We start from the raw sequence: 16,185 nt of genomic DNA on the forward strand, positions 1-16,185 counted from the left end.
TGATTGATTCCTTTTTCTGTCATAGTCTAGTCCTTGCATAAAAGTCTAAAACCTTCTAGTAATACACATATCAGAAATACAATTCTTTATTTTCTCAGCTCAACCGAAAAAATAATAATAATAACAATAACTTAGACTTTATTTGACTTTAGTTAGCAACTCAACTTCAATGGCAAGCATGTAACCATTTTAAGATATGTTAAAGTAACTCTTTCACTTGGCTTTTAGTTTAGAATAAAAATGTGGGGTTTTCATGTTATGTAAGAATAAATTAGATCCTAATTGAATGGATCAACTTATTAATTCTTGTTCATGAGAAATTACACCAATCGTGTTTCATTTTATTTAAAGAAAAAAAATCAGATTGTTATCTCTATCATTAATTGTTGAGTTCTTTTTTTTTTAGCACTAATCAATACATTCAACTCTGAGCATTTCACAATATAAGCTTCTACAGTTAGGGCTAGATTCGAGCTCAAACAAACTGGAGCTCAAATTTGAAAGTTTAATATTTTCGAGCTGAAGCTATAGGGTGTTTGACTCATTAAGTTCACGAGCTTATAAAATTTAATATAAAATAACGTCGTTTTGAATAATATACATTAAAAGGATGTTGTTTTAGTAATGAGTTAAGTTAAAAACTCGATTCTAGCTTGAGCTCGGATCCATGCAAATCGAGTCAAGCTCGAGCTCGTCTCAACTCAAATCCACTCCTATCTATAGTAGTGATTGAAACAAGAAAAAACTAAGCTTGGTTTGCTATAGTGTTCATCTAAGTAAATGGAAAAGCAAAAGAAAAGAAAAGGATATAGGACTTTCATTGTAATTTAGGTTGATGATCAGTATGATTATGTTCACAAGATTGTTACTAAACAAATATATACTTGTAATAATGAACTTTTTAAATTTCTTACTGAAAATTTACAAGCACAATATAGGTCTTAGGGTGTGTGAAAAAGGTCCAAACCAGGTCAAACATTCGAAAATAGGGCTTTGGTTTAGTTTGGGTTGAAGAACAATTAAGTTCAGTTTGAAAAATTAAAAAATACTTTATGATTCACGAATTAATTTGGGTGAGAATGAAACTAGACCAATCTTCATGTCGAACAAAATACAACTCTCATGTCACCAAAACATAAAATAGTTACTTTTGATTAGAGCTTGAGCTCAGTTTCATGTAAATCGAGTCGAGCTTTAGCTCGACTCGGCTTGAATCCAACCCTATCCGTAGTAGTGATTAAAACAAGAAAAAACTAAGGATGGTTTGCTATAGTGTTTATCTAAGTAAATGGAAAAAGCAAAAGGAAAATAAAAAGATATAGGATTTTGAATGTAATTTAGGTTGATGATCAATATGCCTATGTTCACAAGATTTTTGCTAAACTAATTAAAGAGTATTACAATGGTGCACCGTCAAGATGATTGTAGCTGATTTTTCAGGAGGTTGATTCTTTAATATTATGAACTACTACACCAATTTGAATATTATTACTAAAGTTGTGGTATGAGTGGTCTTTAATTGTACCCTGTTTTCAGGCTTCTGAAAGGTAAATTATTTTTCTTAACACCTAGTCCTCTGACCTGTGACTTGTGGTATTGCTTAGTCACTATCCTCTAGTCATTGTTTAGGGTCATATTTTGGAGTTGACCTCGGGAGGACTATTGACTGCATAACAATTGCCCTTCAGTTTCAGAGGTGTAAATAACGTTTGCAAAAACTCTTCTCTTTTGCATATATAAATTTCACATGGATGATCAATTTTTTGCAATACGCTCGACAATGTTAGGTATTGAGTATTTAATGTGCTGCATGCCCAAGTCGTGTGCTTGTCGAATCACTTTAGAGGTCCTGATGTCTTGTGAGTCACATCTATTAGTCTTGAATGGGTGCTTGACAGGTACTTGGGTCCTCCTTTGAATGTCCAGTCACATATTTTCCGAAATGTTTATAAAGAGTTGCCAAGTCTTTGTGTAGGTCTTGAAGTATTCCTTAATCTTTTCAGTTCAAAAAATTCAAAATACAGGGTTTAGCGAGGAGAAGGGATAAATATCTAACCATTATAAATATTGTTTTTATAATTTTGGCGGTTAATTATTTATACTCTTGGTAAAACTAAATAAATATATACTTGTAATGATGAATTTTTTTAATTTCTTACTAAACACTTACAAACTTGTTACTATTGGTCTTAGGGTGTGTAAAAAAGGTCCAAACCAGGTCAAACATTCGAAAATAGAGCTTTGGTTTAGTTTGGGTTGAAGAACAGTTAAAGTTCGGTTTGAAGAATTAAAAAATATTTTATGATCCACGAATCAGTTTGGGTGAGAATGAAACTAGACCAATCTTCATGTCGAACAAATTACAACTCATCGAACCAAAACATAAAATAGTTACTTTTGGAGGAAGAATTATTAATGTTAATCTTCAGGGCACAAAATCATCTATCTTGAATATATGCATGCATATCATGTCACCAAAAGAAAAATTCTTGATAAATTTAAACTGAAGCACACAGAAGTTGAGGCTGTGAGTTCCCGGTCATTTGGGAAATAAAGTTGTTGATCATGGTTATCTTGCATGCAAAGTCAAATTTTTACTTATTATTAAACAACAAATAATATGCTTCAGGATTTAAAAAAGGGAAATGGAAAAAATCTTGAATAAATGCATAGATTTCATGTTACATAAATAAAGATTTATGCTAAAATTCATTCTGGAGCATGTATATATAAATCTTGAATTATATGTTTGGTTTAATAAAACTGAATAATTAAATAATTAAATAAAAGTTTAGGATTGGGTTCGTGTATTGGAAGGAAGACATTTGTAACCACATATATAGAGGCTTTAAGCTATGTATTTGTCTAGGCAAGTAATTAAACTGGAAATGAAGATTATGCAGCTTACTGAAATAAAAATTTTGGCTTCTATTCTTCCTAAGTTGAGTAAAATTCCTGCTTTTTTCAGCATCCATGATACGAAGTTGCATTATCTTGATTTTATTAAACTTAGTTTTATTATTTATTACAATAGAAGAGAAGCTACAAGTAGGATTAACACGAGACGATTTTATTTAGTATCTAGTTAGAAACTTTTAGTTTCACAAACGTCTCAGCGTTGATTATCGTCATTCTCACTACTCCTCCAGTGGCAGAATGACGAGCTTATTGACAATCAGCCCACCCTTCGACTGGTCACCGTGTTCAGACATTGAGATTTTCAATTCCCCAGCCATTCCGGGATCTCCATAGAACGTACCAACTGGGACCACTGCCCATGTTTTTCTTGGCAACTTACTCAAATCCTGTGTGCGTTCAGTAGGTTTTTGACCGGGAACGAGGAGTTTAAAGGTCACTGGATGACCTTCAAATCCAAATGCTGTATCCTCCATCATTAACACAAAGTAAACAAGGTGATACTTCGATGGAGTGAACTGTTGAACAGGGCATTTCTTGCACACGTCAAGAACATCGATTTCCAATGATTCAGCCACCTCAACCCGAGCACCACTGCAAAAACAAAATTTATTTTATTAATTATTCATAATTTAACTAAAAATAAGGTGGAAAACCAATATTTTTATATATAATATATAACTACTTAGTGTCTGGCTTGAGAATCCATTTCCAGCAACTTGGATCATCTCCCTGAAAGATTGTGAGCTCCCTTGCTCGTATTACGATTCTACCCTTGCGCTGTTCGTTCAGACAGTCGAAGGAGGCGTGAATCTGCGGGTCTCCTCCTTTCAGAACGGCCTGGAGGTCGTGTGGGAGCTGAACTTGAGCCGTAGCCATCTCCTGATCACTCTTCTCTTTAATATTTCAAGCAACTCTTACTGATGATGGTGGTTGGCCATGCAGACCTAGAATTTATAGGAGGAGATGATCAAATTAAATACATTTTTTCTTTTTCATGAGAATCTTGTTTCGCTTTAATAATTCAAAAGGATAATTGAGCATCTCTTATCTCCTACGCCTCTCTAGATAGCATCATCTATACACCGTCCGTCCAATATTATTGCCTCTATATACATATATGGATGAAAATTCTCAAGTCATAATCCTTCTGGCAGATGCATAAATCTTATTCTTTTGTGAAAAATATAAGGGTTTCTAATTTTCGGGAGATAATGGCCGTATTTGTCTCTACTTTCCTTATGTACCAAACGCCTGATTTTGATTTTTTTTTTTTTTTAATGTAGCGATATTAAATTATTACGGATTAATTTCTTGTGAAGGATGGATTTGTGCTTGTACATAACATAAGTCCATCAAAAATAAATTTAACATATTTATTGATTTATAAATATTCACTAATTTTGTAAGAATATCCAAATCAAATATACCAGAAGTGAGAGAAGAAAAGAAAGTTATTATTATGCCATTATGTCACTAATCCAGATTCTTTCTACAAATTATAATTCTATGCTATTGAGCTGTCTATTTGGAATAAAATATCCGGATGTAGAGTCACAAAAGTAGTTATACTTTATAAAAAAAAAAAAAAACTGTTTTTTTTTTTATTTCTAGACTTAAAGTGATTATCTATCTCATAAATTATTCTATAAAAGTTGGACATTATTTCTTTATTCTGTTGAGATAACCAACAACGAATCTTTTAATGGCAAGAACCTTAGCTTGCCGGATCACTCACACTCAAAACAAATATCTTTTTATTCAATTCAGCTTTATCTCTCGCTTTGGTAGTTCATCAAACTGAAAAGATGAATTTTAAATATGTAATGCAAGCTCAATATATATTTTACCTCCAATTCTTAAAGTTGAAATTAGTCAGGATCTCTATTGTAAAATCTTCAGGCAACGGACTGTTGATATGGAGGAGTTGCATCGTCGAAATAGGATTTACAGACCATTAGGGGTGAAATAAAATTTTTAGAAAACTAGGGTGGACAATTGTTATAACAAAAAAGCTTAAAGAGAGGAAACCTTAGAGTTGCCGGGTAAATAGTCACATTTTAAAACTGAAAAATATAAAATTATTGAGAAATTGTTAGTTTTCAAAATTAAAAGGGAAAATGGGATAAAATTATAATTTTTTTAATATTATCAGTAAAATAATAGTTCTATCCTTCATTTTAACAGAAGTTTGGTGATGGGTGGGTGTTTAAGTTTTTGAAAGTTACGGGTATGAGTTTAAGATTTTACTATTCCTTTGGTGGAAATAAGTCTCTAGGCCAAACCAAAATATGTGAATAGTACATATTTATAATTGCAACCATGGTCATTCGATTTGATGGAACATCCAAACTAGAAGAAACCACCATTCCAAAAGTCTAAATCATGGTCATCTTTCTAGTTGTTACTTATTCTGTCCAAAATTGATATTTTAGATGGCATATGTCTTCACCACAATGGAACACCTATCAGATATTGAAATTCTCGTTTTGTAATTTGGAACGTTTGTTAACTTGAATTCGGATCATCATATCCAACACAAGGGATATGGTGTATGATGCTTTTGTAGTTAGGTGTATATTTATATTAAGGCCCAAAGACTTATTCCCACCTAAGGTATAGTATAAACCTAAACTCATCCCCCTTAACTTTAAAAAACCGAAAATCTCACCAATGAGTGGGGCTTTGGGTTTTTTAAAGTTAACGGGTATGAGTTTGGATTTACGTTATACCTTGGGTGGGAATAAGTCTTTCAGCCTTATATTAATCAATAAATTCTCCTTGGGTCATGGAGGTTTCTTTATAATAAATAAAAATAAATAACTAATTAATGATTTGTTAACCCATCCTAAGTACGAAGTAACCTAAAAACATTACTTATTAATTTAATAATTAATATAATTTACTTAGTCAATTAAGGTTAATTGATTATAAGGTTTGATTATGGAAAATAATTTGGGCTTGATGATTGAGCCGGGAGTCCTTTTGATATAGTCTAGTCGTTGTACAAAAGCCTAAAACCTTCTAGTAATACACATATCAGAAATACAATTCTTCATTTTCTCAGGTGAACCAAAAAATAGTAATAATAACAATAACTTTCACTTTATTTTACTTTAATAGCAGCTGAACTTCAATGGCAAGCATGTAACAATTTTGAGATATGATAAAGGAACTCTTTCACTTGGCTTTTAGTTTAGAATAAAATTGTAGGGTTTTTTTTTTATGTAACAATAAATTAGACCCTAATTGAACGGATCAACTCATTAATTCTTGTTCATGAGAAATTAAACCAGTCACGTTTAATTTTAGCTAAAGAAAAAATATCAGATTGTTATCTTTATCTATACTTGTTGATGTGATTTACGCACTAACCAATGTGTTCAACTTCGAGTATTTCACAAAATAAGCTTCTATACTCAAACAAGCTCGAGTTCAAGTTTGAAAGTTTAATATTTTCGAGCTCAAGCTTTAGGGTATTTGACTTATCAAGTTCACGAACTTATAAAATTTGATACAAAATGATATCGTTTTAAAAAATATTTATTAAAATGATGTCTTTTTAGCAGAGAGCTAAGTTAAAAAGTTGATTTGAGCTTGAGCACAGTTTCATGTAAATCGAGCCGAGCTTGAGCTCGATTCGGCTTGAATCCAACCCTATCCGTAGTGGTGATTGAAACAAGAAAAAACTAAGGATGGTTTGCTATAGTGTTTTGTCTAAACAAATGGAAAAAGCAAAAGGAAAAAAAAAGATATAGGATTTTGTACGTAATTTAGGTTGATGATCAGTATGCCTACGTTCGCAAGATTGTTACTAAACTAATTAAAGAGTATTACAATGGTGCACTGTCAAGATGATTGTATCTGATTTTTTAGGAGGTTGATTCTTTAATATTATGAACTACTACACCAATATGAATATTAATACTAAAGTTGGGGTATGAGTGGTCTTTAATTGTACCCTGTTTGAGACTTCTGAAAGGTAAATTATTTTTCTTAAGACCTGGTCCTCTGACCTATGACTTGTGGTATTGCTTAGTCACTATCCGCTAGTCATTGTTTCGGGTCATATTTTGGAGTTGACCTCGGGGAGGACTATTGACTGCAGAATAATTGCCCTTCAATTTCAGAGGTGTAAATAATGTTTGCAAAAACTCTTCTTTTTTGCATTTATAAATTTCACGTGGATGATCAAGATTTTGCAATAAGCTAGATAGTGTTAGGTATTGAGTATTTAATGTGCCGCATGCCAAGTCGTGTGCCTATCGAATCATTTTAGAAGTCATGATGTCTTGTGAGTCACATCTATTAGTCTTGAATGGGTGCTTGACAGGTACTTGGGGTCCTCCCTTGAATGTCCAGTCACATATTTTCCCAAATGTTTAAAAAGAGTTGCCAAGTCTTTATGTAGGTCTTGAAGTATTCCTTAAATGTCCTTTAATCTTTTCAGCCCAAAAAATTCAAAATACAGGGTTTAGCGAGGAGAAAGGATAAATATCTTACCATTATAAATATTGTTTTTATAATTTTAGTGATCAATTATTTATACTCTTACTAAAACTAAATAAATATATACTTGTAATGATGAATGTTCTTAATTTCTTACTAAAGACTTACAAACTCGTTATTATTGGTCTTAGGGTGTGTAAAAAAGCTCCAAACTAGGTCAAACATTCGAAAATAGCGTTTTGGTTTAGTTTGGGTTGAAGAACAGTTAAGTTCGGTTTGAAAAATTTAAAAATATGTTATTATTCACGAATCAATTTGGGTGAGAATGAAACTGGACCAATCTTCATGTCAATCAAAATACAACTCATGTCACCAAAACATAAAATAGTTACTTTTCGAGAAGTAATTATTAATGTTAATCGTGAGGGCACAAAAACATCTATCCTGAATATATGCACGCATATCATGTCACCAAAAGAAAAATTTCTGATAAATTTAAACTGAAGCACACAAAAGTTGAGACTGTGAGTTCCTGGTCATTCGGGAAATAACGTTGTTGATCATGGTTATCGTGTATGCAAAGTCAAATATTTACTTATTATTAAACAATAAATAATATTCTTCTGGATTGAAAATAAAAAAGGGGAAAAAATCTTGAATATATGCATAGATTTCATTTACTTAAATAAAGACCCTCCATCATTGACACAAAGTAAAAAAGGTGATACTTCGATGGAGTGAGCTGTTGAACAGGGTATTTCTTGCAGGCGTCAAGAACATCGATTAGCAATGATTCAGCCACCTCAACCCGAGCACCACTACAAAAACATAATTTATTTTATTAATTTACTTGTTGATGAGATTTTCGCACTAATCAAAGTGTGCAACTTTGAGCATTTCACAAAATAAGCTTCTGCAGTGAGGGCTGGATTCGAGCTCAAGTTTAAAAGTTAAATATTTTTTAACGCAAGTTTTAGGGTATTTGACTCGTCAAGTTCACGAGCTTATAAAATTTGATACAAAACAACATCGTTTTTAATAATATACATTAAAACGATGTCGTTTTAGTAACAACTAAGTTAAAAAGTTGATTTGAGTTTGAGCTCAGTTTCATGCAAATCGAGCCGCGCTTGAGCTCGATTCGACTTGAATCCAACCCTATCTGTAGTAGTGATAGAAACAAGAAAAAACAAAGGTTGGTTTGCTATAGTGCTTGTCTAAGCAAATGGAAAAAGCAAAAGGGAAAAAAAAGATATAGGATTTTGTACGTAATTTAGGTTGATGATCAGTATGCCTATGTTCACAAGATTGTTCCAAAACTAATTAAAGAGTATTACGATGGTGCTATGTCAAGATGATCGTAGCTGATTTTTCAGGAGGTTGATTCTTTAATATTATGAACTACTACACCAATTTGAATATTATTAGTAAAGTTGTGGTATGAGTGGTCTTTAATGGTATCCTGTTTTGAGACTTCTGAAAGGTAAATTATTTTTCTTAAGACCTGGTCCTCTGACCTGCGACTCATGGTATTGCTTAGTCACTATCCACTAGTCATTGTTTCAGGTCATATTTTGGAGTTGACCTTGGGGAGGACTATTGACTGCATAACAATTGCCCTTCAGTTTCAGAGGTGTAAATAACGTTTGTGAAAACTCTTCTCTTTTGCATTTATAAATTTCATGTGGATGATCAAGATTTTGCAATAAGCTAGATGGTGTTAGGTATTGATTATTTAATGTGCCGCATGCCTGAGTCGTATGCCTATGGAATCATTTTAGAAGTCATGATGTCTTGTGAGTCACATCTATTAGTCTTGAATGGGTGCTTGACAGGTACTTGGGTCGTCCCTTGAATGTCCAGTCACATCTTTTCCCAAATGTTTATAAAGAGTTGCCAAGCCTTTATGTAGGTCATGAAGTATTCCTTAAATGTCCTTTAATCTTTTTAGTTCAAAAAATTCAAAATACAGGGTTTAGCGAGGAGAAGGGATAAATATTTTGCCACTATAAATATTGTTATTATAATTTTAACGATTAATTATTTATACTCTTGCTAAAACTAAATAAATATATACTTGTAATGATGAATTTTTTTAATTTTTTTCAAAAGACTTACAAACTCGTTATTATTGGTTTTAGGGTGTGTAAAAAAGCTCCAAACCAGGTCAAACATTCGAAAAAAGCACTTTGGTTTAGTTTGGGTTATAGAACAGTTAAATTCGGTTTGAAAAATTGAAAAATATTTTATGATACACGAATAAATTTGGGTGAAAGTGAAACTAGACCAATCTTCATGCCGATCAAAATACAACTCATGTCACCAAAACACTAACTAGTTACTTTTCGAGAAAGAATTATTAATGTTAATCTTGAGCGCACAAAAACATCTATCTAGAATATATGCATGCATGTCATGTCACCAAAAGAAAAATTCTTGATAAATTTAAACTGAAGCAAACAGAAGTTGAGACTGTGAGTTCCTGCTCATTTGGGAAATAACGTTGTTGATCATGGTTATCGTGTATGCAAAGTCAAATATTTACTTATTATTAAACAATAAATAATATTCTTCAGGATTAAAAAAAATAAAGTGGAAAAAATCTAGAATATATGCATAGATTTCATGTTGCATAAATAAAGATCCCCCATCATTAACAGAAAGTAAAAAAGGTGATACTTCGGTGGAGTGAGCTGTTGAACAGGGTATTTCTTGCAGGCGTCAAGAACATCGATTTGGAGTGATTCAGCCACCTCAACCCGAGAACCACAGCAAAAACATAATTTATTTTATTAATTTAATTGTTGATGTGATTTACGCACTAATCAATGTCTGCAACTTTGAGCATTTCACAAAATAAGCTTCTGCAGTGAGGGCTGGATTCGCGCTCAAACAAGCTCGAGCTCAAGTCTAAAAGTTAAATATTTCCGAACTCAAGCTTTAGGGTATTTGACTCATCAAGTTCAGGAGCTTATAAAATTTGATACAAAACGACATCGTTTTAAATAATATGCATTAAAACGATGTCGTTTTAGTAACGAGCTAAATTAAAAAGTTGATTTGAGCTTGAGCACAGTTTCATGTAAATCGAGCCGAGCTTGAGCTCGACTTGGCTTGAATCCAACCCTATCTGTAGTAGTGATTGAAACAAGAAAAAACTAAGGATGGTTTGCTATAGTGTTTGTCTAAGTAAATGGAAAAAGCAAAAGGGAAAAAAAAGATATAGGATTTTGCACGTAATTTAGGTTGATGATCAGTATGCCTATGTTCACAAGATTGTTACTAAACTAATTAAAGAGTATTACGATGGTGCTATGTCAAGATGATCGTAGCTGATTTTTCAGGAGGTTGATTCTTTAATATTATGAACTACTACACCAATTTGAATATTATTAGTAAAGTTGTGGTATGAGTGGTCTTTAATGGTATCCTGTTTTCAGACTTCTGAAAGGTAAATTATTTTTCTTAAGACCTGGTCCTCTGACCTGCGACTCATGGTATTGCTTAGTCACTATCCGCTAGTCATTGTTTCAGGTCATATTTTGGAGTTGACCTTGGGGAGGACTATTGACTGCATAACAATTGCCCTTCAGTTTCAGAGGTGTAAATAACGTTTGCGAAAACTCTTTTCTTTTGCATTTATAAATTTCATGTGGATGATCAAGATTTTGCAATAAGCTAGATGGTGTTAGGTATTGAGTATTTAATGTGCCGCATGCCTGAGTCGTATGCCTATGGAATCATTTTAGAAGTCATGATGTCTTGTGAGTCACATCTATTAGTCTTGAATGGGTGCTTGACAGGTACTTGGGTCGTCCCTTGAATGTCCAGTCACATCTTTTCCCAAATGTTTATAAAGAGTTGCCAAGCCTTTATGCAGGTCATGAAGTATTCCTTAAATGTCCTTTAATCTTTTTAGTTCAAAAAATTCAAAATACAGGGTTTAGCAAGGAGAAGGGATAAATATCTTGCCACTATAAATATTGTTATTATAATTTTAACGATCAATTATTTATACTCTTGCTAAAACTAAATAAATATATACTTGTAATGATGAATTTTTTTAATTTCTTTCAAAAGACTTACAAACTCGTTATAATTGGTTTTAGGGTGTGTAAAAAAGCTCCAAACCAGGTCAAACATTCGAAAAAAGTGCTTTGGTTTAGTTTGGGTTATAGAACAGTTAAGTTCGGTTTGAAAAATTGAAAAATATTTTATGATACACGAATAAATTTGGGTGAGAATGAAACTAGACCAATCTTCATGCCGATCAAAATACAACTCATGTCACCAAAACACTAAATAGTTACTTTTCGAGAAAGAATTATTAATGTTAATCTTGAGCGAACAAAAACATCTATCTAGAATATATGCATGCATATCATGTCACCAAAAGAAAAATTCTTGATAAATTTAAACTGAAGCAAACAGAAGTTGAGACTGTGAGTTCCTGCTCATTTGGGAAATAACGTTATTGATCATGGTTATCGTGTATGGAAAGTCAAATATTTACTTATTATTAAACAATAAATAATATTCTTCAGGATTAAAAAAAAAAATGGAAAAATTCTAGAATATATGCATAGATTTCATGTTGCATAAATAAAGATCCTCCATCATTAACAGAAAGTAAAAAAGGTGATACTTCGGTGGAGTGAGCTGTTGAACAGGGTATTTCTTGCAGGCGTCAAGAACATCGATTTGGAGTGATTCAGCCACCTCAATCCGAGAACCACTGCAAAAACATAATTTATTTTATTAATTTAATTGTTGATGTAATTTCCGCAGTAATCAATGTCTGCAACTTTGAGCATTTCACAAAATAAGCTTCTGCAGTGAGGGCTGGATTCGAGCTCAAACAAGCTCGACCTCAATTCTAAAAGTGAAATATTTCCGAACTCAAGCTTTAGAGTATTTGACTCATCAAGTTCACGAGCTTATAAAATTTGATACAAAACGACATCGTTTTAAATACTATGCATTAAAACGATGTCGTTTTAGTAACGAGTTAAATTAAAAAGTTGATTTGAGCTTGAGCTTAGTTTTATGTAAATCAAGCCAAGCTTGAGCTCGATTCGGTTTGAATCCAACCCTATCTGTAGTAGTAATTGAAACAAGAAAAAACTAAGGATGGTTTCCTATAGTGTTTGTCTAAGTAAACGGAAAAAGCAAAAGGGAAAAAAAAGATATAGGATTTTGCATGTAATTTAGGTTGATGATCAGTATGCGTATGTTCACAAGATTGTTACTAAACTAATTAAAGAGTATTACAATGGTGCACTGTCAAGATGATTGTAGCTGATTTTTCAGGGGGCTGATTCTTTAATATTATGAACTACTACACCCATTTGAATATTATTACAAAAGTTCGGTTTGAAAAATATTTTATGATTCACGAATCAATTTGGGTGAGAATGAAACTAGACCAATCTTCATGTTGATCAAAATACAACTCATGCCACCAAAACACTAAATAGTTACTTTTCGAGAAAGAATTATTAATGTTAATCTTGAGGGCACAAAAGCATCTATCTTGAATATATGCATGCATATCATGTCACCAAAAGAAAAATTCTTGATAAATTTAAGCTGAAGCACACAGAAGTTGAGGCTGTGAGTTCCTAGTCATTTGGGAAATAACGTTGTTGATCATGGTTGTCTTGCATGCAAAGTCAAATATTTACTTATTATTAAACAACAAATAATATGCTTCAGGATTTAAAAAAAAAAATGGAAAAAATCTTGAATATATGCATAGATTTCATGTTACATAAAGAAAGATTTATGCTAAAATTCATTCTGGAGCATGCATATATAAATCTTGAATTATATGTTTGGTTTAATAAAACTGAATAATTAAATAATTAAATAAAAGTTCATGTATTGGAAGGAAGGCATTTGTAATCACATATATAGAGGCTTTAAGCTATGTATTTATCTATGCATGTAATTAAACTGGAAATGAAGATTATGCAGCTTTTTGAAATAAAAATTTTGGCTTCTATTCTTCCTAAGTTGAGAAAAATTCCTGCTTTTTTCAGCATCCATGATTACGAAGTTGCATTATCTTGATTTTACTAAACTTAGTTTTATTATCTCTCACATTTTATTTATTACAATAGAAGAGAAGCTACAAGTAGGATTAACACGAGACGATTTTATTTAGTATCTAGTTAGAAACTTTTAGTTTCACAAAAGTCTTGTCGTTGATTATCGCCATTCTCACTACTCCTCCAGTGGCAGAATGACGAGCTTATTGACAATCAGCCCACCCTTCGACTGGTCACCGTGTTCAGACATTGAGATTTTCAATTCCCCAGCCATTCCGGGATCTCCATAGAACAAACCAGCTGGGACCACTGCCCATGTTTTTCTTGGCAACTTACTCAAATCCTGTTTGCGTTCAATAGGTTTTTGGCCGGGAACGAGGAGTTTAAAGGTCACTGGATGACCTTCAAATCCAAATGCTGTATCCTCCATCATTAACACAAAGTAAACAAGGTAATACTTCGATGAAGTGAGCTGTTGAGCAGGGTATTTCTTGCACACGTCAAGAACATCGATTTCCAATGATTCAGCCACCTCAACCCGAGCACCACTGCAAAAACAAAATTTATTTTATTAATTATTCTTCATTTAACTAAAACTAAGGTGGAAAACCAGTATTTTTATATATAATATATAATTACTTAGTGTCTGGCATGAAAATCCATTTCCAGCAACTTGGATCATCTCCCTGAAATATTGTGAGCTGCCTTGCACGTATTACGATTCTACCCTTGCGCTGTTCGTTCAGACTGTCGAAGGAGGCCTGAATCTGCGGGTCTCCTCCTTTCAGAATGGCCTGCAGGTCGTGTGGGAGCCGAACTTGAGCTGTAGCCATCTCCTGATCACTCTTCTCTTCAATATTTCAAGCAACTCTTACTGATGATGGTGGTTGGCCATGCAGACCTAGAATTTATAGGAGGAGATGATCAAATTAAATACATTTTTTCTTTTTCATGAGAATCTTGTTTCGCTTTAATAATTCAAAAGGATAATTTAGCAGCTCTGATCTCCTACGTACCTCTAGATAGCATCATCTATACACCGTCCGTCCAATATTATTGCCTCTATATACATATATGGATGAAAATTCTCAACTCGTAATCCTTCTGGCAGATGCATAAATCTTATTCTTTTGTGAAAAATATAAGGGTTTCTAATTCTCCGGAGATAATAGCCGTATTTGTGTCTACTTTCCTTTGTGTACCAAACGCGTGATTTTTTTTTTTTTGAAGTAGCGATATTAAATTATTGCGGATTAATTTCTTGTGAAGGATGGATTTGTGCTTGTACATAACATAAGTCCATCAAAAATAAATTAACATATTTATTGATTTATAAATATTCACTAATTTAGTAAGAGTATCCAAATCAAATACACCAGAAGTGAGAGAAGAAAAGAAAGTTATTATTATGCCATTATGTCACTAATCCAGATTCTTTCTACAAATTATAATTCTATGCTATTGAGCTGTCTATTTGGAATAAAATATCCGAATGTAGAGTCACAAAAGTAGTTATACTTTATTAAAAAAAAAAAAAAACTGTTTTTTTTTAATTTCTAGACTTAAAGTGATTGCCTATATCATAAATTATTCTATAAAAGGTGGACATTATTTCTTTATTCTATTCAGGTAACCAACAATGAATCTTTTCATGGAAAACAACCTTAGCTTGTCGGATTTCTCACACTCAAAACAAATATCTTTTTATTCAATTCAGCTTTATCACTTGCTTTGGCAGTTCATCAACCTGAAAAGACGAATCTTCAATATGTAATGCAAGCTCAATATGTATATTTAACCTCCAATTCTTAAAGTTTAAATTAGTGAGGATCTCTGTTGTAACATCTTCAGGCAATAGACAGTTGATATAGAGGAGCTGCATCGTTGAAATAGGATTTACAGACCATTAGGGGTGAAATAAAATTTTTAAAAAATTAGGGTGGACGGTTGTTATAGCAAAAAGACTTAAAGAGAGGAAATCGTAGAGTTGGGGGGTAAATAATCGCTTTTTAAAATTGAAAAATATAAAATTATTGAAAAATTGTTAGTTATCAAAATTAAAAGGGGAAATGGGATAAAATTAGAATTTTTTTTTAAATTATCAGAAAATAATAGTTATACTCTTCATTTTAACAGAAGTTTGGTGATGGATGAGTGTTTAAGTTTTTTAAAGCTATGGGTATGAGTTAAGATTTCACTATTCCTTGGGTGGGAATAAGTCTCTAGGCCAAACAAAAATATGTAAATAGTACATATTTATAACTGCAACCATGGTCATTCGATTTGATGGAACATCCATACTAGAAGAAACCACCATTCCAAAAGTCTAAATCATGGTCATCCTTCCAGTTGTTACTTGTTCTGTCCAAAATTGATATTTTAGATGGCATATGTCTTCACCACAATGGAATACCTATAAGATATTGAAATACTTGTTTTGTAATTTGGAATGTTTGTTAACTTGAATTCGGATCATCATATCCAACACAAGGGATAAGGTGCATGATGCCTTTGTAGTTAGGTGTATATTTATATTAAAGCTAAAAGACTTATTCCCACTTAAGGTATAGTATAAACCTAAACTCATCCCCCTTAACTTTAAAAACCCAAAATCTTACCTATCAGTGGGGCTTTGGGTTTTTTAAAGTTAACGGGTATAAGTTTGGATTTACATTATACCTTGGGTGGGAATAAGTCTTTCAGCCTTATATTAATCAATAAATTCTCCTTGAGTCATGGAAGTTTCTTTATAATAAATAAAAATTAATAA

General features: G+C 32.4%; 1 protein-coding gene across 3 annotated transcripts; it reads right to left on the reverse strand.

Moving 5' to 3' along the window:
- Positions 1-3,018: 3,018 nt before the first annotated feature.
- Positions 3,019-14,272, reverse strand: LOC123218534 (protein PHLOEM PROTEIN 2-LIKE A1-like). 3 transcript variants are annotated; one of them, XM_044640012.1, is made up of 2 exons: positions 14,055-14,266; positions 3,019-3,510 (listed from the first exon to the last, which is right to left on the reverse strand). In XM_044640012.1, exons 1-2 carry the CDS (start codon positions 14,246-14,248, stop codon positions 3,138-3,140), a joined length of 567 nt encoding a protein of 188 aa, XP_044495947.1. In that variant the 5' UTR covers positions 14,249-14,266; the 3' UTR covers positions 3,019-3,137. The 3 variants fall into 3 exon arrangements, with proteins under 3 accessions (XP_044495947.1, XP_044495945.1, XP_044495946.1); XM_044640010.1 differs by lacking the exon at positions 14,055-14,266 and adding an exon at positions 3,602-3,859 and having other exon boundaries at positions 3,050-3,510; XM_044640011.1 differs by lacking the exon at positions 3,019-3,510 and adding an exon at positions 13,444-13,963 and having other exon boundaries at positions 14,055-14,272.
- Between the last annotated feature and the right edge of the window lie 1,913 nt (positions 14,273-16,185).

This window comes from Mangifera indica, chromosome 6, assembly GCF_011075055.1.
Source record: "Mangifera indica cultivar Alphonso chromosome 6, CATAS_Mindica_2.1, whole genome shotgun sequence".
NCBI lineage: Eukaryota > Viridiplantae > Streptophyta > Magnoliopsida > Sapindales > Anacardiaceae > Mangifera > Mangifera indica.